Here is a 26,366-nt window from a genome sequence, read left to right on the forward strand (position 1 = left end):
CGAACTCCTTCAAACAGGAAGCATATACTTGTCCCAAGTTCAGATCTTATTCTATTGGGGACAACTACACCAACAAGGAAAGCATAAACATAATGAATAACGCTGGACACTTTCTGAAAATATCACAATCAGGAATCATGCTTTGACTTCTGTTTTGACTTCAAAGCCACTGTCTCAAAGACAACACCTGGCTTGTGACCAGCTGGCAATACTCCTGCTTATGCCAGCCTCCGTGGGGTGGCACTATGATCATCCGGTTACATTCCTGACACTTCAGAGTGAAGTCCGGAACTTAGCACTGAGGGCCCAAGTTGAGAAGGAAGCTAGCTCAATCCTGTACCCTCGAGGGGCTGTGGGAATGAATTCTCCATGTTGACAAAAAGAGGGAATCAGCCCAAGTCTCCACTGATCCTTCATGCCATAAATATAATCCTGTGTTATGAACACAAAAAGAAGCAAAGCTGCCTGTTAACTCCCGTGCAGAGCCAAGGAGCTCATGTGAGAGCAGAAGTGGGAAGGCTGGTCCTTCCTGCACAGCAGTCCACTCAGGCAGGCACAGCTCAGGGCCGACAAGTGGGAAGGAGGCTACAATCTGACTGTCTCAGCCTTCCTGGCCTGGCTTTCTTAGGTCTTGGAGGAAGACTGGTTCAGAGCCTCTCTAGGGGCATGTAACAGCCACAAGGGGCACATCATCTGGAAGCGAGAGCTTTGGCTGCCAGTGGCGGCCCCGGCACTTACGTAACTTCCCGTGGCTCTATCCTTCTCTCTGTGTGAGAAGAACTGGACTCCTCACCCAACAGATAGCACTCCTGCATCTACTTAACTGTATTCTCCCTACGGGCCGGGCACTGTCAGACACTGGGGGTGTAAAAACAAATATGAGAGAATCTTTGCCCTAAGATGCTTACGGTTACCGGGACCCATGCAGCGTGAGGATACTGCCAGGACAGGGAGCAGTGGCAACACAGAAGTGTATGTGTGTGAGTGTGTGTGAGATTGTGAGTGTGTGCGTGCGAGTGTATGTGTGTGTGTGTGTGTGTGTGTGTGTGTCTCCTTTCTCCAGGCCAGGTTCCCAGGCTCAGAGAATGGTTCAGCTTCATCATTTGGGAGTCAGTTGAAAAAAGACAGTAAATATAAGCACATGGAAACATTTTCATTATTAAAGATAAATGCTGGAAAATCTGCCCTAGTGACCATTCTAATCTTCCCTTTTCCTTTTCTACCAAATACCTTGAGAAGTCTACACTGCCTGACCCCACAGCTTCGATATCCTTTCACGCTCGCCGGTTCTTGGGTTTCTGCTTCCCCTCCCATCTCTCTGAAACCCTACTCATCATGGCTACCAGTGAGCTGCTGGTGGCCACTTCCAGGGGGCAGTGACAGTCCTCATGAGATGTGACTCCTCCATGGTCCCTCCTTCGCTCTCTGACCCTCAGGGGTCTGTCGCTGTTTGGTCCCTCCATGTCCTCTGCTGCCCCCCACCCAGGGTCTCTTCTCGGCTCTCGTCACTCGCCACACACTTCTGGGGGTACCAACCACCACTCACACACAAACGACCCACAGCTGAGCCTTTCAGAGCCTTGTGGACTCTAGACTTGTTCTCCTGGACACTGACTTGCTGTTTCTGCCTGGGTGTCCCACAGGCACTTCAGACTGCATCCGCCAGACTCAACTCCATTTCTCCCACGCTATAGCTCCTCCTCTATTTTCAGTTCCCAAATCGCAGGACACCCAAGCCCACACCTCCTGCCAATGCCCGGACTCCCGCTAACTGACCCTCTCATCCTTCTCCACCGTCACGGCCCCCGCCCTGGCTCAGGGGCCCACCACTGGCCACGGGCTCCCAGCGAGTCCTCCCGCCAGCACTGGCTCCCCTCTGCTTTCCATCCTCATCGCGGTGGAGTGGCCTGTTTCATCCCAGGAAGACGTCCCCACCAGCCTCAGTGATGACGCGGATCGCGCTGGATTCTGAGCGCACTACTACACATCTATCTGTGGTACCTCGTGTCCCGAGCTCCCCGAGGGTGGGAACCACCAGTTCCTCACGGTGAGCCTCCAGTGGACAGGGGAAATCTAGTCCAAGGCAGCTGCTTAGTAAGTGTTCAGTAGCTGAGTGGAAGCGCTCTGGACCTAGAGCTTATCTGCAGCGGCTGCTGGTTATGAACTCAGCCACGGGCGGGGTCCCGGCCATCTCCTTAGAAATCTCTGGGTTCTGTGTGACGTAAGAATGCCATAGGAGGCAAGGGCATCATGACAGCGTTTCCAACGGCGTAATCAGCTGAGGATGTCTGGGAATGTCAGAGAAATGGCTGATCGGAGCCTGTCGCTGGTGGCCCGTGTGGGAACGGGTTACCGACAGCCCTCTCCCTGGCAGAGCGGGACAGGCGCGGCTCCCAGAGAAGAGAGAACAGAGCCAGGGGCTGAGTCCTCAGTGGATGCGGAGGAGAGCTGCGCTCCCACCCCCAGGCCATCAGCTCCCGAAGGGACAAGCTCGCAGGTGTCTGGACTCGGGTGTTCTCAAGCAAGCCCAACGTGGTTGTCCACAGCTTCCCTCCTCAAAGAAGTCACACCGAGTAAACTCATCATGCTTTCTGCTTGGCCAGTAGCTGCTTTCAGACTCTGTATTACATCTGTCATCTTTTTTTTTTTTGCGGTACGCGGGCCTCTCACTGTTGTGGCCTCTCCCACTGCGGAGCACAGGCTCCGGACGCGCAGCCTCAGCGGCCATGGCTCACGGGCCCAGCCGCTCCGCGGCGTGTGGGATCTTCTCGGACTGGGGCACGAACCCGTGTCCCCTGCATCGGCAGGCGGACGCTCAACCACTGCGCCACCAGGGAAGCCCTGTCTTCTTTTTAACATTCCCAGTCCAGTGACCCAGGGAGAAGGTCTTTTTGTGGAGTCAACGTTATTCTAGGTGTGAAATATAGGACACAGAAAGTGTCACCGACTTATGACAGGCTAGATAGAAAGTCAGTGGCACGTGAGGGCGGCCCAAGCCACCTTGCTGCCCTCGTGTTTCCACGTGCTGATTTGGTCCAACGTTGCATGGAGTGGAGCCAACAGCAACTCCATCTCTCTGTCCCCCAGGTGGGTGCATATCCTCAGTGACAAGAGGATATGAATGAGCTCTTGAAGGATGCTCCAGAAATAGTGCGGAAAACATCGCTCTTTTACCATAATGCTTAGCAATCTAATCCTTATGTAAAATGTTTTCTGTGCTTTTTAACAGATAAGGAGAAAACTGGCCTGTTGAATGTTCCCCCAAAAAGAACAGTTATATAAAAACGGCAGTAATCACTCTGTTAGGCAAACTGCCTGGGAGAGGAGTTGATATAAAATTAAGAACAACAACAACAACTTCAAGTTCACTTGGATAGGTTACTTGTCATTGGTGATTCAGTTTAATTAAGAACAGGCCTTTCATCAAGGAGGTGCCTATGAGTAGCCTCTATCTATCCATCCAGAGGTTTAAAAACCCACCTTCCTTATAAAGATGTATATTCTGTAACTACATATTACTTTATATTTTATAAGATATGCATTAAGCATAATTTTATATGTTGTCACACATCTTTGTGAATAAGGTAAAAAAAAAATTCCCATGACATTAAAATGTTTATGTGCTTACAAAACTTGCTTTCGCCTCACCTACCTCAATACTTTGCTCCCTTCCAAAGGCACCCTGGGATTACTGGAAGAGATTACAACCCAAGCTCTGAAGGCAGCAAATATCAGTACCTTCCCACCCACCACTCCCAGCTGCCTCCCAGCTGCTGCCTCCCGACAGCAATATACAAGGATCTCCACACTGCGGCCTAGCAGCACTGACTCACAAGGCCTGCTCTCTTTTGGACCTTAGATGAACTCATAAAGTCACCAAGCCCTAAAAATGACATCCTTACTGTGGCGACATCCAGATACAATGACAGGAAGAGAACATGCTTAGGCAGCACACAAAAAGGGATGGTAGCAGCGAATAAACTGCTTTTAACAATGGAATAAACTCTTTTTCAGCACCGTGCGCTTTTGAGATGGTTCCTATCAGAGTCACAGGGACCCATTCTGGTAGGTTAATGTCTGAAATTTTTCTCTGGAGAGCCTACCATGCCTGCCTGTCAAATGATTTTGATCCTCTCTGTTGAAGCCTGGGGTTTACTTGGTGTTTGCCTCTCTGGGGGCAGCTTTTCTCAAAATAAGATCCTTCCCTGGGTGGACAGCAGGGATGAAGCACATCTGTATGTTCGCTACACTCATGTGTCAAGATTGCAGCCTCTGACTGTGGGCTGAACACTCCTGCATCTCTACAAATGTATAAAAGGCAGAAGGGAATATATGTAAAACATTTCCACAGAGCTCTGGGATGGCCAGTTGTGGGATGCCTGGATGCAGGGAATAAGTCCATTTCAGCGGTTAAATTACATAGAAGCATGTATAACCAGGCAACTTCACTTCAAAATCATTTCATGTTTTTCTGACTTGGGTAAGGAAACAGCATGATACTCTCTACAAGATCTGCCGATGACACTTTCAACTGAGATTCTCCCTTGGCCCATTTTCCCACGATGAAGGTGGAAGTGGCCCATCACCCGGTAGTAACTTACCCTTTCCAAAGACTTCAGGAGGTTTTGTCTCTCTTTGAGCTTCTGAATACTGATGACAATTTTGTGTCTTGCACCTTTGGTAACATTCTGTAATGAAGTAAAAGTTATATTTAAAAACGTATTTTTAAGCATCAGCTTAGAGATTCTTGGAAGCTATTTAGTACTTTACTGTCTTCTTGGTTCCCACGTGTGTGCAGACTAGTAAATATCCATTTGTCTCTCTCTTCAACATCCACTGTCATCAACCTCTTCTTACTAAATACTTTAACTCCATCTGGCTACATATTTGCCTGTGTCCTTTGGCTGTGGCCTTTAGGAGAACGAGAAATAGCCAATTATCCCATCCAGCATGAAATTTCTTCATAGTCTTAAAAGATGACTTTTAGGTCATACACTCACTCCTTGTGTCCAGGTTTTATCATTTCGGTCCCTTCCAGTTTTCCTGAAGGTTCCAACCCCATACAGAGATACACATTGCTTTCTCAAAGCTTTCCTATCTTTACCCATCTCGAGGAGACGTGAAATCCAGTGCAGTTCTCACCTGCTGTCAGACAACACAGGCTAGTTTTTGTCAGTTTGCAGCCCCTCTTGGTTCTCCATAAGGAAAACTAGAATAGAGAACTTAAACCTATATTTCAGTCATCACTTTAGATAGAGGATTAGGATTCACAGTTAGGATTATGGATTTTATCTGCGTAACTGTGCATCAGTGGTGAGCCCAAGGATTCGGTTAAACATTTGTTGACTAGAGAGACTGCAAATTTCCAAACAGAAGGTTCTTTCTCAAATCAGGTCTCTAATATAAACTTCTGATGACTCTCGCAAATATTCATCAAATTTCTCTTAAAGATGGGAACACCAGAGGTATTGCCTTTACTGAGGAAAATTAAGACTCAAATCATGTCTAAACCCACTCTTTAAGATAAAGCACTGGGGGCATATTTCTGTTTAGCCTTGACTTTGGGTTCAAGTGAATTTTTACTCTGAAAAGTCTGTGCTGGCCTCTGGCTTTGCCCTCTGTGTCAATTATTTCTTGTTTTTTCTCAAGTCGAACAACTGATGACTGAGATTTTTTTCTCAACTCTGACCCAAACACAAGAATGCTCTTAGAAGAAGTTCTCATCAGTCCTGGGGATCTCAAGGAGTGATCGAGATAAAAAAGCAGTGGGAGAAGTGTTAGGAAGCTGAAATTAGGGCCTTTCATTCTCTGAGAATGTGCAGTGACTCTGGGCTTTGTCTTACAACTCAATACTGGTATTCAGCCAGGCCTGCAGAGGTTAACTGTGGATACTGAATATGCAGTGGGAAACCAGGATCTGCTGGGAGGTCCCCGTCCAGACCAGCCATGCCCCAAATGGTATAATCTCCTCTTCCTGCAGGGGAAATACTATTAGCCCATTCAGACCATTAATTCTCTCAAATCACCGCTCAAAGGAAACTGAGGTCAATTTGAAACATGCAAATAGCATTTTAAACAAGGGAAACAAAGACATTGGTCAGATCTATTTGCCCGAGCACAGCATGGTAGGAAACATGCTTAGTTTCAGGGGCTCTGCTGACTGGCCTGGGCTTCGGTATCCACAGAGGGAAGGAGGAACTTTGTCCTTTTATAGCACACAGAGGGAACTGACATCTGAGACCTGGGGTAATCCCATGCTCGATGGCTGTCCTATGTTATTTAGGGTGCTTAGAAGAAAATATTTTGTACAACTTTCTCCATTCCAACTAAGATCAGTCTGAATGTGTTTTCGGACAAGTGTTGGGGAAGGTCTGAGACAGGAGCTGATGCTTCTACTTCCTAACTACTAGAAGTCAGGTGATTTATAACTGGACTGGACAATACACAACCAACCTGTCATCCTCCAAACCAGCCCTGGCTGGGCAGACAGAGGGAGGGGCCCAGGAAAACAAAAGCAGGGACACAGACTCTTTGAGGTCTTGGTCAATGTTACTTCTTCTGATTCCTCCCTAGCAGCCCAGAAGTGTGGACCCAGGTTATTTCTTTTTCATAACATTCTTTCTCACCCTCATTTACTCTGTGGTTACCTGTTCATCTTCCCATCTCCTAGTGGACCCTGAAGGCAAGAACCCAGCCCTACTCACCATGGCATGCTGGCCAGCACCTGGCAGTTCCTAGAACAAGGCAAGCTACCAGGTGGGTACAGGTACGGGTTCAAACAAGGTCTGCCTTGGACTTGAACGTCAGATTCCACCCGGGTTACCTTCTCGGGGATAGCCAGCCAAGCACATACCTGAGCCTCCAGCTGGCACTCAGTGAGGGCCATCATCTCCTCGTAGGTCATCTGGGAGAAGAGCGCGGCATACTTGTGCAGGCGGAGGCTTTTTAACCAGGCTGGAACATCTGTGGTGCGAGACGCACAGGAGATGGGGAGAGAAATTCAGAGGGAAAGAGAAGAGATGACAAGAGATGTGGGAAGAGAGAAAGGAAAAGAAGGTGGTGGTCAGAGGGAAAAAAACGAAAGAAAAAAAAAACCTTTATGTTACTACTTGTTTAATTTTGTCAGCAAATTACAGACTTTGAAGCCTTGATCTAGTTCTCATATTCCCACTGTTGGGCTCCCTTACTCTTTACACCAGGGGGTGGCTAACTTGGGGTCCGTGGGCTTCAGAACATACAGCAATTCTCTAAAATTTCATCCCAATTTGTGAATATATGGGTGCTTTCCTGGGCAGAGGGTCATCCACAGCTTCTATAAGATTCTCAGAGGGATTCATGGCCCCCAAAATGTCAGGGATTCACTGCTTTAGCCAGACGACTTCATTTTTGATTTCGAAAGAAATGACTTAGAACGTCAACTACATATGATGAGTCTTCATCCTCCAGATAATTTCTTTCTAGGTTTAGTGCAGATCCCCATATGCTGTTTCTGCCACTTCCACAGTGATAGGAAAAAATCCAGGCAGCAGCACTTTCCCCATGGGTGGAGCTGCTGTCATTCTTAGCCTGATTTTTCTTCTGACTTCCTATACCCCAGTGGGAATAAGGGCATCCTGCACTCTAAAACTACCACATAGTCTCTGTGTGTGTGTGTGTGTGTGTGTCTGCTGACCATTTCCCCTAGCTAAGTCACGTATCTGGATGTGTCTTTGACCTTCTCCTCGAATGTCAACCACAAATCAGGACTTGAAAGGTCCAAAGATTGCCCAGACTATGGGATAATGGGAATTCCAAAGCACATCTGAAATAATTCCTACATTTGGGATTCTAGATTTAGGAAAATTAAACAGTAACTGTATTGAAAATCCACAGGAGAATTATTACCTTGCTAAGTACAACCAAAACAAAGCACTTGCCCATGCTCTAAAGTCAGGGGTTTTGAGCTGATAGGATCTTTGAGAAGCCTCTAGAATCATCTTCCCCCACCCCAGCTCATTCTACAGATGGCAAAATTAAGTCATTAAATCTAGATCACAGGGCAAGTATGTGGTGAAATAGGGACTAGAGACAGGTTGCCAGATTCCCAGGTTTTTCCTACATTGTATCAACTTTTTGTAGAATGAGGACCAAATAGCCCATCAGTGGGAAGGCTGAATAAACAGTGACTGTAAAGTCTTTGAAATGCTGAAGCATTGGATAAACGTTATTCATGCTTTCTATGAACTATTATCCATTACTAACCATGTTGATTGCAAGATACTATCTACCGTTAAGTGCTTTATTCTGAGGTGCTGACAGAATCCACAAACACTACAAAATAAGTAGGAAACTTCTCATTTTTTAATGTTTAGAGTAGCTAACTGGGATTGATTAAAGAGGCCTGGCCTACTCTGATATCAGGCCCTGCCACCTGGGTGAACCCAACCTAGTTTCAGGGAATGTGGGTACGGGATGATCACCTGAAACTCAAAAATATAGCAGGGGAGAGTGGGCCTGGTGAGGTTACTTCTTGATTTGCAGTAATGTGAAGACCGAAGAGGAGGAATTTCTGGAGAAACAGAATTGGATAGCCGATGGCATTTTAAGAACAGACTCAGTCATCTCAGGCGAGATGTCACTTGACTCTGTGCTTGCAGGCCCTTCATTCTACAGCGACAAGTGGAGAGTCCTTCTGGGACCATTGTTAACCACAAGAGACAGGGCTTCCCCAGCCACATAGTACCAATCCTCACATCCTCCCCAACTCAAGTTGTGGTTGGATCAAGAGTTCAGGACATCTGCTTCCCTCTGGTGATATCCTGGAACTATTCGACCAGACTTGATTCTCCGTCATGCTTCTGTTGCTGTTAAAACAATGCTAATACTTCCACAGAGTGAGCAGCAAATAGATATATCTCTGGCTTTTAGGCCACTGACATGTTACTGCTTTGTCACCAGGTTTCACGTTTGTTGTTTACATCTTTGAAAGGCCCCAAGTAGCTGCTCAGAAAACTCAGTGATAGTGAGTCAGAGAAGTCTGGGTAACCCAATGCCACGCTTGGGTACAGTCTGTCATAAAAGAATATAGAGCAACTTCATGGGCTAAATTTTCACTGGGTGCCCTACAGCTTGATCATGCAAAATCCACTGATGATAAAACAAATAGAATCCCAAGCTACTAAATCATGATGCAAACTGGGTGCTTTATAAGCCGAGGTGACAATACGGTGTTTTAAGGGTCGGGGAGAGTGGGGTGCAAATCTTGGCTTGGCAAGTCTCAGTCCAATCAGTACTCATTCCTTTATAAAAGTATTTTGACAACTAGAATTTCCCTGGTTAGAGGGATGAAGAGCCTGCCTCACTCATTTAATCAAAATGTAGGTCACCGGGAGTCGTTTCCCCAGAAAAGGTTCCTACACAGCTTCAGAACATGGTGAGTTAGGCCTTCCTGAAGAGTTATTTCTGGCTATGTCCTGGGGAAATGCAAGCTCTTCTTGGCCATATGTGCCTTGGGTAGGCAGGCTGAACCTGCTCCTAGAGGGTCAGTTCCTAGCTCAGTGCCATGTGCCATCTCCTCCTGCAACGTGAACTGATGAACAGAGAAGAGGAAATCCCAGTTCTTAAGAATGTAGTTTACTAACCTTTCACCCCTTGGTTGGCGATGAGGCACCTTCCTTTGCCAGGGATTAAAACAAAACTCCATTAAGAGGGAAACACACCAGAGAACTGAGTGCCTTGACCATTTCACTCCTCTGAAGCCAGGAACTCCAATGACTTGGAGGCTAGATTCTGTAAGATGTTGGCCAGGGACAAACTCTAACTAAAAGCTCAGTTCCTTTCCCATGGTCCAGATACTACATGGTTGGATGCAAAGCCGAGAACCAGCTAACATAACCTCAGGCCTATGGTTGGAAGACACAGACCAACAGGGGTGTCTCCTGGAGTGGCTGATACGTGATTGAAAGCATGCCTGCCGCCTGGGCTCCTGCCTCTGGCTGGTGCACAGCCATTTAACTTCATCTGGGCTGTTTCTGACGGATATGCCAATGGAGGTCTCAGACTAGAAAGTTATTCTCTTATGCAGTGTGAGAAAGATAAAGATGATTTTACTACAGGCTGGGACTGACTTCCTTGCCAAGTGTGGGGATCCTGGTATTTGCTGACTCAACATTTGTTGAATGCCTATTACGGGGGCTAGGCATGTCCCTGCCATCAAGGAATTTTTAATACAAAAAAACAGGTAACTCACAAAAAAATGATCAAAGTTGCAGGACAAGTGCTAAGTCTACTCAAAGTTCTGCGGGGGGGGCGGGGGGGGGGATGGGCACAGAACAATGGGCATTTGGGTTTGCCTTGGGGAGTGGGATAGCGTCACAGTAGCATTGGTCCGGGAGTCGCTGGGCAGATCATAATGAGGAAGCCGTCTCAGGAAGCAGGAGCAGTGCATAAGCAAAGCAAAGATGCAGGAGAGCATTCCAGGCCAAGCAAAGGCTTGGGCGAATTCTAGAGAAGAGCTTAGACATAAGACGGGACAAATAGGCAAGGGTCACATGATTGGGATTTCTAACGCCGAACCAAGGAGAGTCAACCTTGGCTTGGGTGATGAGAAACTGTTGAAATCTGAGCAGTAGAGGCACAATCAGATGAGTATGTAAGAATGATGATGGCTGTCGATGTAAAGGCTGGTCTGGATGCAGTGGGAGTGGAGGCCAGGAGATGAATCCAAGCCCAGGAGGGCAGTGGCAGAGGAGAAGGAAAGTATGTAAATCCACAGCACTTGAAGATTAAGGAAGTACAGGGAATAAGGGAGAGAAAGGAGCCTAAAATGGGTCCTCTGAGTAGGTTTGGTAGGAAAGTACAGGGGAGCATCAGATTTGGGGTGAGAGGAGAGAGATGGTGAACTCCACTTTAGGTCAGCTGAGTGTCATCACCTTTGAGCCATCCAGGTGGAGAAGTCAACTGGTCAAGACCTCTGAAGAGGGGGCTGAGCTGGAGAAACACTTTCCTTGTCAGTAGCACATGGTAGTTGTTTTAGCCACAGAAGTGGGTGAGATTACTCAGGGAAGAGGGGAGAGCCAAGGTGGAGCCCTGGGAGCACCAGGCTTTTAGGGGAAGGTGAGGGAAGAGAAGCCCATGAAGGAAACTGACAAGGGCAAAGGGTAGGAAGTTTCTTGGGAGAAAGCAGCACCATCCCTGTGTGGACAGTGGGCTCCCATGCCACAGTGTCCATCCTTATGAAGCTCCTCTACATCTTGCTGCGGTCCACGGTGGTTCATCTTCTCATGGGCGTTTTTGATAATAGTGCTTCACCCACGTTTTATACGCTGGTATGTCCACCTGTTGGTCTTTACCAGTGGGTCAAATTTCCAATTACGCTTTCTATTTACCTTTTAGAGTTCGGATAAATCAGCCACCGAGAGGCTTTGTGGTGCATATTACAGCTCATACAGAAGCTGGGCTCCAGTTAGAACCTGGGCTGCTTTGCTCAAATGCCTGCTGCTGGAACGGCTGCAAATATCATTGAGGTCAACAGGCCATGCAGCACCTGCCCCCCAAACAAGGAGGCCCCACACGAGAGAAAGATGGAACCAATACTGCAGAACAGCTCAATATGGGGAACGATGTAATGGGTAGGGAGTAAGGCATCCCTGGAAGACAGAACCACGAACAGCCGCCTTTTCCACAAGAGGCTTCACTGTGGTGGTCCTGGTACCTGCAAATGGAAGAGCAACTCCCATTCGCCACGGAGAGCCAGGCTAATCTCAAACAACTCCCTCTCTCTCTCCAAGACACGACTGCATCCTTGGTCTTGGAGGGAGAAGAGCCAACGTAGGAGCAAGAAGGGACTAACTCTTCAGGGTTGAAGCAAAGAAGGAAAACATGTCTTTCGAAAATGAAGAAGTCTAGCAGCACCATTAAGATAACTGAAGCCTATTTTTGGCCAGAGCGGAATGAACAGCCCCATTCTGTACCAGCCTCTGAGCAAAAGAAAGAAGGTGCCTTGGTCTCGGGTCCCTGTGGGGCTGGAGCAGGCTCCGCCATCCTGGGACGTGTCCATGGTGGCCTCCGGCTTCCACGCTTGTGGGGAGCATGTGTGGGTCTTGGAAGGCACAGAGATGGTCGAGTTTGGGTAAAATACCCTCTGTGAAGTGTTTGATACAAACAGAAGGACTAAATTTCTGCCAGTTTCCATCGGCTATGACACCCGTAAGTGCTGTTCTACTCTTAGCCTGCTTTGCGTCAACAGCAGCTGGGCTCCACATTGACAGCTGTCCTTAAAGCACTTTAGCTGAAGACACACACTTTGTAAGAAATAGCAGCTGTAAGTCTCACGACCTTTAGAATTTGGGGGAATCCTGGGGATTTACTTTTCAAAGATATCAGGGCCTCTCAGCCTATCTGAAAAGAGGGAGCACAAGTCTGAGCCCATTAGGACCCATCCACACAGGTCGTATGTTGGCATTTGGGAATAAAGAAAGTGAAGTAAGTTTACTAAATCCTGGCCTTTAAGTTAGATGAATTCGAGACAGCATCTAGAAAGTCAGCATTCAGAAAATAGGAACTTGTTCCCACGACAGCCATGCTGAAAAGTGTCCCAGCCACACAAGGGGCTGTGTCACTCCCTTTCCATCATTCACACCCTTACGACCCTCAGAAATGCTGTATTCACAACCTTTCTTACAAAGGTTTCTGATGGGTTCCTTTGTCTTACAAAAATAACACTTCTCAATATTTTTTTTCCCTCATCTCATTCTAAGACAGGCAGAAGTTCAAAGGTCTACAACTCAAAAGCCCAAACCAGCTATTTCAGAATAGGCAATATATTTCCTTTGCCATGGAGGAAAAAAGTTTACGTAAGTTTCATCTAAGAAAGATTCTTTAGAAAAGAAAACCTGAGCCTATTTTCATGGTTCCCTCCGCTCTCAATCGCTATGTTTCTATCAAGGTTACTGGACCCAAAGGTTTCTTTTTTACCTTTATCATGTCTCTATGCAAGCAATGTAAGTTTAAATTACCCCTATATTTTTATACTAACATAGTTCCATACCTCATAAGTATACTATCCAATGTTAATTCAAAATGGTGAGGATGAAGCTCATCTCAAGAGAAACAGACCCCACGCCCCATCTCTACCCCTCTCACACCGACAACTGCAATGAGAAAATCATGGAGCTTCTCAGTCTTAGGAGACTAAATCTATGGGCCTTACTAGCCAGAAGTCTAGTGAATTCCCCACATGAACTTCACCACAGCGAGGCAGAATGCTGGGGAGGCTGAGCCGGGGAGAGCATGGTGCACTGTGGGCCTGGCTGGCGCGCCTCCACTGGAATCTTCTACAGGTGCCCGCACTCAGCCTGCCGCACGCTGTCCTCCCAGTCTGTTTCTTTTCCGATTTACTCTTTGCTGTCGATGACATCATGGGCTACCCAGATGTCCCAGGCAAAAAGCTGGGCATCGTCCTAAATTCCTCATGCTCCATCCCTGTCTACATTCAATCAGTGCAATTCAATTCAGAGCTCTCTCAGGTCTATCTTACGAAGACCCCACGAACACACTACCTTGTCTCCTTTGTCCGGCTTGGTCCAAATTCATTTTCCTCCTCAGGTACTGAAACATGCCCCCCCCCCCCCCCCCCCCCGCCCAGCTGGCCTCCAAATCCAGAATCCCCTGCCCCGCCCCTACTTTGGTATGTCTCCCACTCTTCCGTTCAGGTCCTATTTCTGATATGTAAATCTAAGCAGGTCATTCTGCTGCTAAATTCCTTCCATGTCAGGATAAAAGCTCCAATCTTTTGCAATGCCTAGCATCCGGCTCGTCCCTCTCCAGACACTGTTCCCACGTGCCCCTAACACACAAGCCATCGGATGATGCACTTGGTCAAGCTGTCTCATAACCATGCTTTCACGAGTAACATTCCCTCTGCATAGAATGCCCTTCCCTCACCTTATATATTTGGCTAATCTGTAGTCCTGCTCCGAGCTGAAGCTCCAGGCCTCTCCCCCTCCAGGAACTTTCCTTGACTTCCCTCCACTTTGAATTAGGGCCCTCCTTGCTGCCTGCCTCGACCCAGGGCAAGTCTCTGAGACAAGGTATTTTCACAGATGTGCACATGCATCAGGTCTCTGTTTGTGGCTCGCATGATAGTGAGTCCCTTGAGGCAGGGACCATCTCCTTCACCTCTGTCTCCCCAATAACCAGTCCAAAGCCTCTCTCAGCAAGTGCTCAGGAAAGGCAGCTGACTTGCTGAGGACAAAAATGAAACCTGTTAATCAGTCTTTCTTCCCTCGTCTCTGTTCCCATAGAACAGCCATATCACTCACGAACAGCCCTTGCCTTCGGATAAGTCTTTAGGTGTTGGGTTTATACAAAATTTCTGAAGACGTGATGCTAATAGGAGGGGCAAATGTACTTCTCCCACCAATGAAATTCTGTTCTCTATTTTCTTTTCCTTTCAGGAATTTATGGGAATGTCATTTTTTCCCCTCTTGGCCACCTGGAGGCTTTGTATGAGCGAAGGGGTAAGAGAGCACATTCTACTCATGTGATATGGAGGGGAGAAGAATAGGACTGACTGAGTGTCAACTTAGAATCGAGAATCTTTCCCCTGGCATAAGTCACAGTGAAGCTTTTGCAAGGAAGAAGGACCACTGAATTTAGAAACCGCAATCAGTCTATTCAGTCCAAACGTGTGTAACCGGTAGCCTCCACAGGGCATGTTGAAGGGGAAACTTCCATATTACCATTCAGTGTCCCACTTCTGTTCATTAATTTCTAGTTGAGTAGCTGATCCCACGCTTCCCTGAGCCTGAGATGTTAGTTTGAGATCCCTACTGCCAGGGACATCCACTCAGTGCTTCAGAGCTGACTTAAACCTTCAGGATGTGTGTTTACTATAAAAGGAAAAACACAGCAAAGCAGGCAGATGATGTTAATCCTCTGAGAGCAGGAGCTGGTCTACTTGGGAGGGAACTTAGTGACAATCCCTGGCAGGGAACGCTGACACCAAGACGAAAAGAGGGAGAGATGGATGTTTGTGAAAAAAAAAAAAAAAAAAAAGGGCAAGAATGCTGGGCTGTGAGCTTTATTTCCCACTCTGGACCCAAGAGGCACATTCCTAAGGGACGATGTGTAGCCAAACCTGGCTCATCTGTCTGGATGAAAAGGAAGCCTCGGATGAACACAGCGTTTCGGCAAAGTACGCACAGCTGCTGTCAAGAAAGATGAATTCACACTAAATTAAGCTCAATTACGGGAATTTTTATTCTTTTCCCAAGGTGTGGGGTGAGGGCTGACATGCGTCCCCTGGAGATTTGGAACTCCTCCAAATTCTACTACAGATTCCTTGTTGTTCTCGTAAACTGGGTGTCTAAAAAGTAGGAAAATAGCAATTAGATGATGGCATCCTGAAGTGGACCAGAAAGTAGCTTTAAAAGGCTGACGCTCCTGCCAAAGGGCCAGGTCACTGAAAGGAAGAGGCGTGGATCCAAGAGGAAGAGCTAGCTCTCTTTAAAAGCACTTCATTTGATTTCAGATTTCATTTCTCAGAAAAATACAAATTAATTTGGACATTTAAACCGGTGCCTGCTCTTGGACAGGGGAATCGTATGACACACTCTTAGGACAGGCTTGTTAAGGGCTGCTTCTGCGCTCTCCTGGGAGGCCATCCTGAGCAGCGCTTGATGGTGGGAGTCCTCAGGGGTGGCCTTCGAGGGAAGCTGTTGCCAGGTGCAGCGGGGGAGGGGCATTCGTGTGGCATAAACACTGGCCCCGACACTCTGGAATGATGCTGTTTTCAGGTGTGGATGTTCCTACGGCTTGACCTACCAGCTGAACTGCAAGTATACTTTTCCCACACACAGAACCCTCATCGTCTATCATGTTCCTTCCTTCAAATAGGTTTTGCCATTTCATTCACTAAGGACTGTATACGTTGGGAGAAGGACCATTCAATAGGTCAGCAGAAGGTGGATATACACAGAAGAGGGTCCTCTGTTTAGTCCTGTCACCAAAGAGCCTGTTTTCTGATCACATGCCTTGGGCCTATACAGAAAATCTTGGCTATCAGATCTTATCTGCATCATTTTCCGATCGAAGAAGCTCTGAGGGGACAATTCTCACCAATTCTAAAAGAAGGAATCAAAGAAGCGGATAGATGGGATGTTCCTTGAACTTTGGAATATTTCGGCTTTGATTCTAAAACAGGGATAGGACATTTATTCCATTTTTCTCTCATTCATTTCTCTTTAAAAGCCTGCTCTCATTACTCATTTCTCACCTCAAGAGGCCAGCATGCAATGAACAAACATTTACCTGCTTTGGGAGAATGCCTAAGGTATACAGAGGGCTTCACAACCAAAAACAAAGAAAGAAAACCAAGAAAAGAAAGCAAAAGGAAAAAAGAAAGAAAAGATAACGAAGCTCCTATAAGCAGACAGCAGACCCAGCATGCCTCTGGGCGAGGCCTGTGTCCTGGAGAACAACAGGCTTCCTGCAAGACCCTGCAAGCCCTTCAACGTAAAGGCCAGGCGTCCTTCCCACAGTCACCAATTAGAACCTCGCGTAGCTTTCTTGGAAACCATCTGTCCAGACACTCCACTTGTCCAGATGCTCCACTTCGCCCGGCAAGAAGCTAGTCCTGGGTAACCATGGCTTCTGCCCGTCTTGGGCCAAGCATGGCTGAGCCTCCCCTGCTACTCATCCCCCGGGGCTCAGCTGCTTGAACACAGAACCATGTAGCATAAACTCCAAAATGGGTTTTGGTAGGTCTCCAAAATTATGACACATTTCCCTGAGAACTGTGAAAGAGAAAGAAAAGAGGACACACATCCCCACCGTGCCAAAAGGAGCCATGGCTTTTGCTGCCTGTTAAACACCTTTAATGATCCATTTGTTATCACCAGAGAGAGGAAAACATCAAGATGTGTCCCACCCGCTCTGGGCACTCAGCACAGTATCCACCACAGATTGTGGTGGGATGGGAGGATGCTGGCCTGAGCAGCTGGGAGGGAGGAATGCTCCAGGGAAGTGTCTTTGTGTCCGATTCATGTCCCCTGGTGGGCAAGCTCCAGTTTTCAGCCTGGCGCTCACTTACAACCAGCACCTGGGCAATGGCGGGCATCTCCCTGTGCCACGCTTCTGTGGTGGGGAGGAAACTCAGTACACAGCCTCCTATGTCAACACTAGCTCTTCTCAAGGGTACGATCAGAAACAGCACAACCTCAGGACTATGCATGCCAGCAACGAGGGCACCCTCAGAGCCTCCCCTCAGCATCGTAGTCCCAGGAGCACGACTAGCTCTTGTTTCTCCATCTAAAATTGTTATTAATGTGTCTCTGATGAGCATCTTTCCCTAAGGGCTTCCCAGCCCTTGAACAACTTGCATCTAAAAATACAGAATGTGCGTATCCTCTCTGAACCTACCATGGGTAATTTGGAAATCTCTATCTCCCGATGAGTATCTTTAGAAGAGGAGAGAGTTACAGGGCAGTGTAGGAACATTTGTTTATGCTGCACAAAAGGCCTTTATCACCTGTATGCAAATCTGCTATCAGGCTTAAAACACTGTCAGAGAGTCTCAGTGGTATTTTTTTCATGTCCCTTAAACAGATGCAGAGAAAAAGGGTTTGCAAGCTTCTTTGGATATCAAAGGAAAAGGGAGAGAGGAAAGAAAGCAACACTACGATTGTACACTGAGAGAGATTTGAAAAAAGATCCTGCGGTTTGTTTTGCTAAATTATTGACGGTTCCCTGGCCAAAGCAGTGAGGTAGAAGGCTGGAGCAGCTCAGCGTCTTTACAAACAGGGCAGACCAGGAACGTACGTGCAAACAGTAGATGCTATCACCGCCAGCTGTGACACATTTAATTGTCTGCAAGTCACTGCATTCAAAAAAAAAAAAAGAGGGTGTTGACCTCTCTTGCTCTTCCCAGGTTTTGGTAAGAAGCCCTGGAAGGGGAATCCGAGCCCTTTCCTCCACGGTCAACTCCATCAGCCTGGGGAGGGGCGGGCTCCTTCCTCCTCACTGCCTACCTCTCTTCTCACCCTCCTGATTCCAAATAAAGGGATGGACTCTGTTGCCAGTGGTCGTCACTCACCTTTCATACCACTACCTTCTTCTTGGAATGTGTTACGAGCAGTGGTCTGATCTTCTAAGTGTTCACTCCCACCACTTCCTGAAGAGGCTACACTGCTTTGTGGTGACAGGGGGGCATGATCGGATGGGAGGCACTGGGGTCCTCTAGCTCGTAAGTCCTCATGAGACATCCATCCATGTCCTAGAGGCTGGTTTGGCACATTCATGGGTGGGGTAAGGGACACAGATCGTTTCAAAGGGCTGTGGTGTGCCTGGCCTGAGAGAACTGGAAAAAAAAAATAAAATGAAATAGGTTATTCCCCCCCCTTTAGCCTGGGCCGCAGAAGAACCCACAGTACCTCCTCACCCTGAGAGATGGCGCTGTCTTATTACTGCATCAGTGGGCATGGGGTGGCCCTTCCCTTCGGGGTGATTAAAAAGGATGCTGTCTGTACCTCTGGGTGGGTTGGGCTTCTCCAGGGAGGCTACATCTATAGTGCCCAGACCTGTGCTTTTGTGGGTTGGGATCTGGGTTTAGTTCCGACTCTAGAAATCAGGATTTGGAGTAGTGGGCTACTACTGCATAAATCAGGTGAGGCTTGACAGCCTGGCTAAGTGGCCATCTGCCAAGACTGAAAAGAACATGTCCTGGATAATTTGTTTGCAGGGGAGGAAACACACAAAACCCGACATTACCCATGTCGTTAAGGGTGGACTTCTGGAAGGGCAGGCAGGCCGGTCATCATCGTTGGGGATCTTTGCTGGGCTGAGCTAGACGAAGTGGACTAGTCCTTCCAACCAGGAATCGGGGGAACCATCACCTCTGAAGGGGGTGCAGGCTCAGCGAGGGGCCCAACACTACCAGGGGTACGGGACACAGCAGCTGTGCGTGAAAGGGCCGATTCTTTCTCTTGGCTTCGCAGGTTAATTGCCAAACTTTATATTGAAAACACTTCCAGGTAACAAGGCGTTCATTCAGAAGCCAGGGGGGTGCTCTCAGTAATCCGGGAATGGTTTCTACCAGCGTGCTCAGCCCTTCCGTGCAGTGGGCAACATCTGTGTAGCCCCCATTTTTAATTTCTTTTCCAGAAAACCAGGAAAAAGCAACAACTCACATATAACTAGCCAAATTAAATTGAGGTCATTCAAGGGAGGGATTTAACCAAAATCAACGCCGAGGGAGCCGACGTTACCCTTGGTTGGTTTTTCTGGGCGTGTAAAGTGACAACCTTACAAAATAAGCCTATTCATAACTTTCTCTCTGCGCTGGCTACTGACAGGTCCAGTTTATTTTGACTGCTGCAGTGTTAACATGGAACTGAGCCACATGCATTTTTAAACATTTTTCAGGGAAGCCATTAAGTTCCATCTCAGGCTCTATCCCCTCCGATGAGGTATTTACTCTCCCAAGTACGGACTAGCAATGCTTTGCTGGCGTTCATCTTTGTGCGTTTTTCAGTCAGCAGACCTGACATCCCAATGTAAGAAGTTCTGCTTTCTGTTCAACCGCATTCTGGTGCGGCAGCACCCACATAGAGACCTGAACAGCAGGCTCCCTTGCCGCCCACTTAAAAAGATAAAGACCAGAGCCAAAAGTCTGCGTGTTTGCAAAAAGTGTGTTTGGGGCAGTAGAGGTGAGGGCAGGCTGCTCCTGGTCAGCTGGCATTAACCAGGCCCTGAGAGCCATGGGGCTCACACCTCTGCCGTCAGTGTTTCCGTTTGGCTTCATGTGGCCAGAAGGGCAGTCTTGTGTGTGCAAGAGGGACAATCAGAAGGGCTAGAAACTTCCTTATTAACAAAAAAGGGAGGGAAAAAGGGAGCTGCCGAGTTTAGTATCTGTAACCTGAGAAATATGTCTAATTTGGGTCGATTCTATCAAAGGCAAGGAATTATCATCTAACTTCAAAATATGCAAAGGGAACACTGTTAAAAATTTTTTTGGATCCTAACAGGCTGAAACAGCTTGCATTTCCACTAAATAGACTATGGAAGAAACTATTTAAAAAGGCTGCCTGGAAAATGCATTGCTACCTGATTGGATCCGAATTAGCAAGAGAAAAAGAAAAAGAAAAAAGAAAAAGCAGAAAAAGAAAAAGGAAGCAGCAGCAAAAATGAAGAGAGAAGCCAATAGGAAGAAAAGCCAGACATCCAGAAAATTCATTTCATGCCTGTCTAAGTATTTATACAAAATTGGGCAGACTTGTTCAGGGCTGCCCCAAGTGCTGGGACTTTCCAGCTTAGATGTCTTTGCTTCCTGGTACCTCTGCAACCATTTCAGAATATCTGGTAGATGCTCTGAACGGTGCCAGCCAGGTGTGCCCAGAGTGGAAACGGGGGCTCCTCTTCACAGCCAGGATCAGAGTGAGCCCGAAACCATAAAAACAGGCCTTGCCAAAGAGAGACACACAGCTCAGAGCTGCTGGAACCCTTAGCATTCCACCTGGTTAGAGGCTATAACTGAATCCATAACCATGAGTGGTAACACTGCTAAGAGAGTCCCCGTTTTTGGATGTGGAGAACAATACCACACACAGGTAGCAGCTGAATTCTGTTATTAGATGAAGCCAATTTGCTTCTTTCCACCGAAAGTTTTCTTAAAATCCATGCTACCTCCCCACCGATGGGTGTCCTTGGGGAGGCTGTCAGTGTCCAAGGAATCTACTAAATGTTTACCTAACTTCCCAGGACTTATAGGGATTTGTTCATAGAAACCTACATCCATTTCTTCATATATCCCTGAGCTTGACCGAAGCTACAGGGATTATGGCACAAACTTGGTTGGTCTCTGTCTCCAATAAAAATCAATTATACCTGAGGTACCAGGACCTTTTCCCAGGGACTTTCTACTTAAGGCCCCACCCTGTCTGTATCATAGAGATTCCCACAGCTGGCACCAAACTCAGAGATGTCCCCTTAGGAGCGAACCTGCCATAGCAACCAAGCACAATGCCTCTCGTTAAGCTTCTGGTTTGGTTTGCAGAGAGGGCCGTGGATTGAGAGCCAGCGGGGCCCACACCTACATGAAAGCCAAGTTGTGCGGGGCAAACACCTCATTTCTCCAAAGGGAACTGAGGCCTGGAGGCAATACAGGCTCACCTTCCTGTGGGAAGGAGACTGGAGCAGGTGACAGGTCACCTGCCAACAAGGCCACTTTGGCGTGAAGACAAACCTTCAGGTAGAGGTAATGGTGACCGCGGAGCCGAATTTGGTATTACGTCAGGTGCTGGAGTACTTTGTTTGGCATAAAATAGCCGAGGAAAGAATAAACGCCATGGACAGAAAGGGTGTGAGAAAACAGGCCACACAGCGGTGGAATGAATGAGGCGGCCCGGGGCAAAGGGTGGATGGCTGTCCCATGGCTCCTTTTTCTTTTCAACCAAAAGAACTCACCTGAAGTGGTGGTAAATAGAGGAAGAATGGATATTCAGGCAAAAATAAATAAATAAAATTCCTTTCCCTCTGAGTAGGGAGGGGAGAGCAGTGAAGTGAGGCTTCTGAGAAGCTCTTCACACTGTGTTCGCTGCCCCAGAATAACTCTAGCTAGAGGCAGACCTTCTGAATGTTCTCGCTTGCTGACCGCTGCAGGCCAGACAACAGCAGCGCTCCATTCAGACTTAAGCTGCCCCAGAGTGATATTCAAATGATGCAGAATTAAGCACACCTTGCAAAAAAAATCTCACTATTGATGAGAAGTTGGCAAGTTCCAGCTGAACCGAGGTCCTGAATTTTGTGACTTTATAATAATGAGCGTTGGAGGGACAGCATATTTCAGGGGGGATTCATTCTAACGATTGCCCAGGGGGGCAAAGTTGTGACTCTTGCTCTTGAAAAAACTGAAGCTAGAACTTAACACTGTGTAGAGGATAGAGCCCATATCGCTTATATTTTTAGGAATAGGAAATCTCAGGTATGTACACATATATATGTATGTATGTGTACACATGACAGTAGAGTACTATAATAGTTGGGACATTTATAACTTCAAGTGAACTAAAAATAAATAATAAATATTGAGCAAGTCTAGTTGAAATATGGGAAAAGCAGCTAAAAATAATCTTGCTTCAGCAGTGGAGCAGTATGATGTGAGGACAGAGGGTCTTATAATCCGGCAATAAACTCTGTCATACCATTCGGGGCCAGCCGCCGTCTCTGACCTCCTTTAACCTTATGATTTCTTTTTCATCTCCAAGCATCTTTCATGAGACTACTTTCAACACATTTTTAGGGGAAAATACGATACCTGGCGCTGGGTTCTGTTCTTTTAAGTCTTTTCTTGAAAGCCTGGAAATCAGATTTCTTTCCCCTTTCCTTTGACCAAACTTAACTTTGCCTTGATTTTTAGCTACTGAAATAAGGTTCAGGAAAAGACTTTTCAAGATAGACTCTTTTAAGAAAATTAGGTGTAACTACTTCTCCTGCCTTCTAATATGACAAATAATGGGGTTTGTGGAAAGAGGAAGGTTTGGGATACGGGCCCAGCTTTTCCTTGGTCCACTGTTAGGTTAAGAATTGTACCCCACTGTCAAGTGAAGTGATCCTCATACACAAACAGTTCGGACGACTGAAGCTCAACTCTTACACTGAAACTTTATCCTAACAAACGGTAATGGAGATCTTTCGAAGATACATTGCATACTTCTCTGTTCTCCTTAACTTTATACAGTGAATGCAAGTAATGCTTTAAAATTAGTATTATGAGCATAGATTAATAACATTTCAGAGCTGCAACGCCCTGAAAGGCAATGTAATCCAATAATCCCTATGTTGTGGGCTGGGGGCCCCTGGGTAGTGGAAGGACCTGGGAATCCCTACGTGTACCGGTTAGTAGATGAGACGCTGTGCTATACGTGGTTTTTATACGTATGTAGAGAGTATTCAAATTAATAAAATTCATTTATATTTGCTGAATTCATAGCTCTTTTTGTCATTTTTTTCATCATCAGATTTGAAGTACAATTATTGTTTTACAGGGATCCCAGTTTTTTGTTAAAAACTGAGGCCCAAACTCAATAAATGACAGAGATGACTGCTATTCTCTGCTGTGTTTGCTGAGTTCCACGGGCACCTAGTGGCCTCGGGAACTCGTATGCTTAAAGTCCTCTGGTGCCTTTCACAGTTATACTACCTCCTCAAGTTCACTCCACCACCAGGTCTCATTGCTACCACTGTGAGTTTCCACCTATCTCCAGGCTCAGCATTTTGCCCTGGAGTCTAAAATCTAGACTGCTGAAGCTGATTTCCTTTTGAATAAGGGCATTAAGTACACCCATACTCCTAATGTCATTCTCTTTCATCAGACCCAATAACCTGTCTTCTCAACCCAAGGCTGGGCTCTGCAACCTCATCGGGCCCTCATGAGTTCAGCCACATAGACACGATTTGCAATTTCACTCTTCTTTCTTCTTAAGCCAGTCTCTCCATTTCTAATTCAAGAAGTTGGCCTTCACAGAAAAACTTAATGCTTTGTTAATTTTTCAAATTCTAGACGCTCATGTGACAGAACTCAATCTAATTGCTAGTCTGACTAAACTTTACAAAAACAACTCATTCTAATTTAGGGATTTTAAAAAGTAGAATGAGGAAATCAAACATTTGCATATTATTTTTTAAACATTAACTTAGAATTTCTTTCCCAAATGAAAAGGTCCAGGTCAATTCCCTACTCGGGTGATACATGTTACGTGTGTCAACAGGCTATGAAAGAGCACGGGGAATATTCTACTTACGTGTTGTTAATGGTGTACTTTAACAATATTTTTTAGACCTACTCCCAAAAGACATTCAGAAGTATCAGTAGAACCTTTGCTGAATACACCGATTTGAGAGTTTTGCTGCAGGAGGTGGTTTGATACTTGTCAAGTTTGAAGGAGAAAAAGCTCAAGCCACTGCCAGCTATAAAATAGCTATGGCTATTGTTTCAAAGTTACTGGGGAGAGTGTTTCTGTCCATTCCCTTAGTTTAGGCCTAAAAGGCATCTTTCGGGTACCATCCCAAGAGTTTCTTCTGAGAACACTGATTTCAGAGCATCTAAGGAACTGTTACTAAAGGCTTTGCATTTTCAAAGAGTAGAGTTCTGCTAACACCACTAACACCTATGCATAATTCTAGGCATTTGCTTTTTAAAAAAGCCAACATCTTTGAGTAAGGCTCAGTGGCGAAACGACATTAGACCCTGGATTCCTCTTCTTTAGTTGGTTTTGTGGTGCCACAACCAGTAATCTGAGGCCCTGTGGTGGGAATCTTTGGGGAAGAAAAGATTAATAGTACTGCAAGAATACATTAAAAGAAAACAAAACTTGGGTATTTAATCAGTGACATCATGCAAAAAAAAGACAACACCAGTCACATTCATGGCCAAGAACAGATTTGTGTCGGGGGTTGGAGGGGGAAGGGAGTATTAATTATTACGGTTAAAATTAACATGCTCCGTCTCATTGCTTCAGGGAATAGATTAAAAGCAAATCTGAAAGGTTATATGCCTCAACTCTGCATGCTTGTGCTCTGCTTCTTGTCCAAAAGTTTGGAAAACCAGTGCTCACAACATCTGGACACCAGAAGATGATTCCCCCAAACAGCTTTAGACTCCACCTCATCCTGGGGGAAGAAGAAAGAGCATGCTACAAAGCAAAGACGTAGGGGGCGGACCGGGTGTTCCCGACAAGCCCAGGGAGGAAGCCACCCGCTCTCTGAAGAGAAAGTATACACTCGCCTATGCAACAAAACAAAACAAACGGAGACTCCAGAAGAAGACAGAGCCGCAAAGAACATGCCAACAGGGCTGACAGATACACACTGCCAAATCTCTTTCTCCCCGTTCAGTCTCATTTTCATACCATATTGAAGTGAACACGTTCTGACGCAGGGAAAAGCACCTGGAGAGGATTTTCCATGATGTGAGTCCTTGTCACTGGTGTCAGCCCTTATGACTCCACAGAAGGCTCGGCCTTTGGGCAGAGCAAAGATGTATGTTTCTGCCTTCACATTATCACTTAAACATTTAGGCTTTTAAGAAGTAAATTAGAATGTTTCTGGCAGACTTTTATTGCTGCATTAATCTTTTGTACATTTCATTTGTCCTCTTTTGTCAGTTTCTATAATGGCAAAACTGGGTGTCATCCAGTAGAAAATCTATTTTAGAAAACTGCTGTTTGACTTTACATTGTCATTATTTATAAGTTAGACAAGAAGCCAATATATACATTTTATAGAAATCAGTAGAATGTTACAAGTAGAACTTCAAATCAATCAGTCCTAAAAGGAAACTGCCCAAATCCTCTCATTCCATTCTATCAAAACCAATGACACCAACTATGGAAGTAACTTGACACCACTGAAGCAGATGTTTCAGCCAATTCGAGGGACTGTGGAATCAACCCAGCCATTTCTAAGGTTCCTGTATATTGGGTTCACTTCTACTTTCCTGAATTATGTTCCTTTTCATATCTATAGTTATACCTATATGTGCTTAACCCTTAGGCTTCTTAGACCTTAGGTTTGTCCGTGGAATTTCTACCCATGTGGTGAGTGAAGAGCTTAGACAGAGTTGCAGAATTTGAATCATTTTGATTAGGACACCAAGTAAAGAAAATATTTGAGTCAAGCAAGTGGCCACGAGTGGACTGAAGCAGCTATTTCCTTTTTTGTTTACCAGTGTGTCCATAAAAATGCTCCAGTCACTGTGTTTAAGGAAGAGAGTGGAGAAACTCAGAAAGTTAGGTGTTTGATGACAAAACTACCCTCCTACCCCTTTCTTAAAAGATAACTCTCAAACTGTAATCACTGTTAGCTCACATGTCTATCCAGGAAGTGCTTCTTAGGTTTACAAAATGCACTGTCCATCCTGTGTTTAACACTCCCCGGCCGCTGACTGAATGCGGGTACCAGCAAAGCAATCCAAATTTGGAACTGCAATAGCCAGGGTTTCATGATTGAGCAACCAAGCCCCGCCTCAGAGCATCAATCCCAGGGCCACTACCAGAGTCACTGAACAAATCATCAGGGTATCCTTTTGCATCTTGACACCATCAGCAGCAGTTGTCCAGAGGAGAAGGGGGTCGCACTTAAAAGGGGCTTACAAAGGATATTTTGGAGTCTTGTCTACTAACTCCTGTCTTGAGCTGAGCTGAACTACTGGCAAAGTCTTCACTGCCAGTGGAGCTTAAAAGGCTCCCAGATAAGAGGGCAAGGTGGCTCTTAAATGCAGCAGCACTGATTAGGCAAGGACTGGCATCATTAGAAGATGCCAAAATCCTACTGCCATCAGGGTCTCAACTCAGCACCAGCCAAACGCAGGACCAGTGCCAGGATTTCAGAGT

General features: G+C 46.3%; 1 protein-coding gene across 1 annotated transcript in view; it reads right to left on the reverse strand.

Annotated features, from left to right (window-relative positions):
* The window catches only part of SAMD4A (sterile alpha motif domain containing 4A), a 230,477-nt gene that overhangs the window by 30,589 nt on the left and 173,522 nt on the right, over positions 1–26,366 (reverse strand). The window contains exons 4-6 of the mRNA XM_082848456.1: positions 18,074–18,337; positions 6,854–6,963; positions 4,602–4,688 (exon numbers count right to left, since the gene is read on the reverse strand). Of these exons, the coding sequence (XP_082704582.1) occupies positions 4,602–4,688; positions 6,854–6,963; positions 18,074–18,337 (461 nt within the window). The remainder of the gene's footprint in view (positions 1–4,601; positions 4,689–6,853; positions 6,964–18,073; positions 18,338–26,366) is intronic.

The sequence above is a fragment of the Leucopleurus acutus genome, assembly GCF_964270905.1.
Source record: "Leucopleurus acutus genome assembly, chromosome: 1".
NCBI lineage: Eukaryota > Metazoa > Chordata > Mammalia > Artiodactyla > Delphinidae > Leucopleurus > Leucopleurus acutus.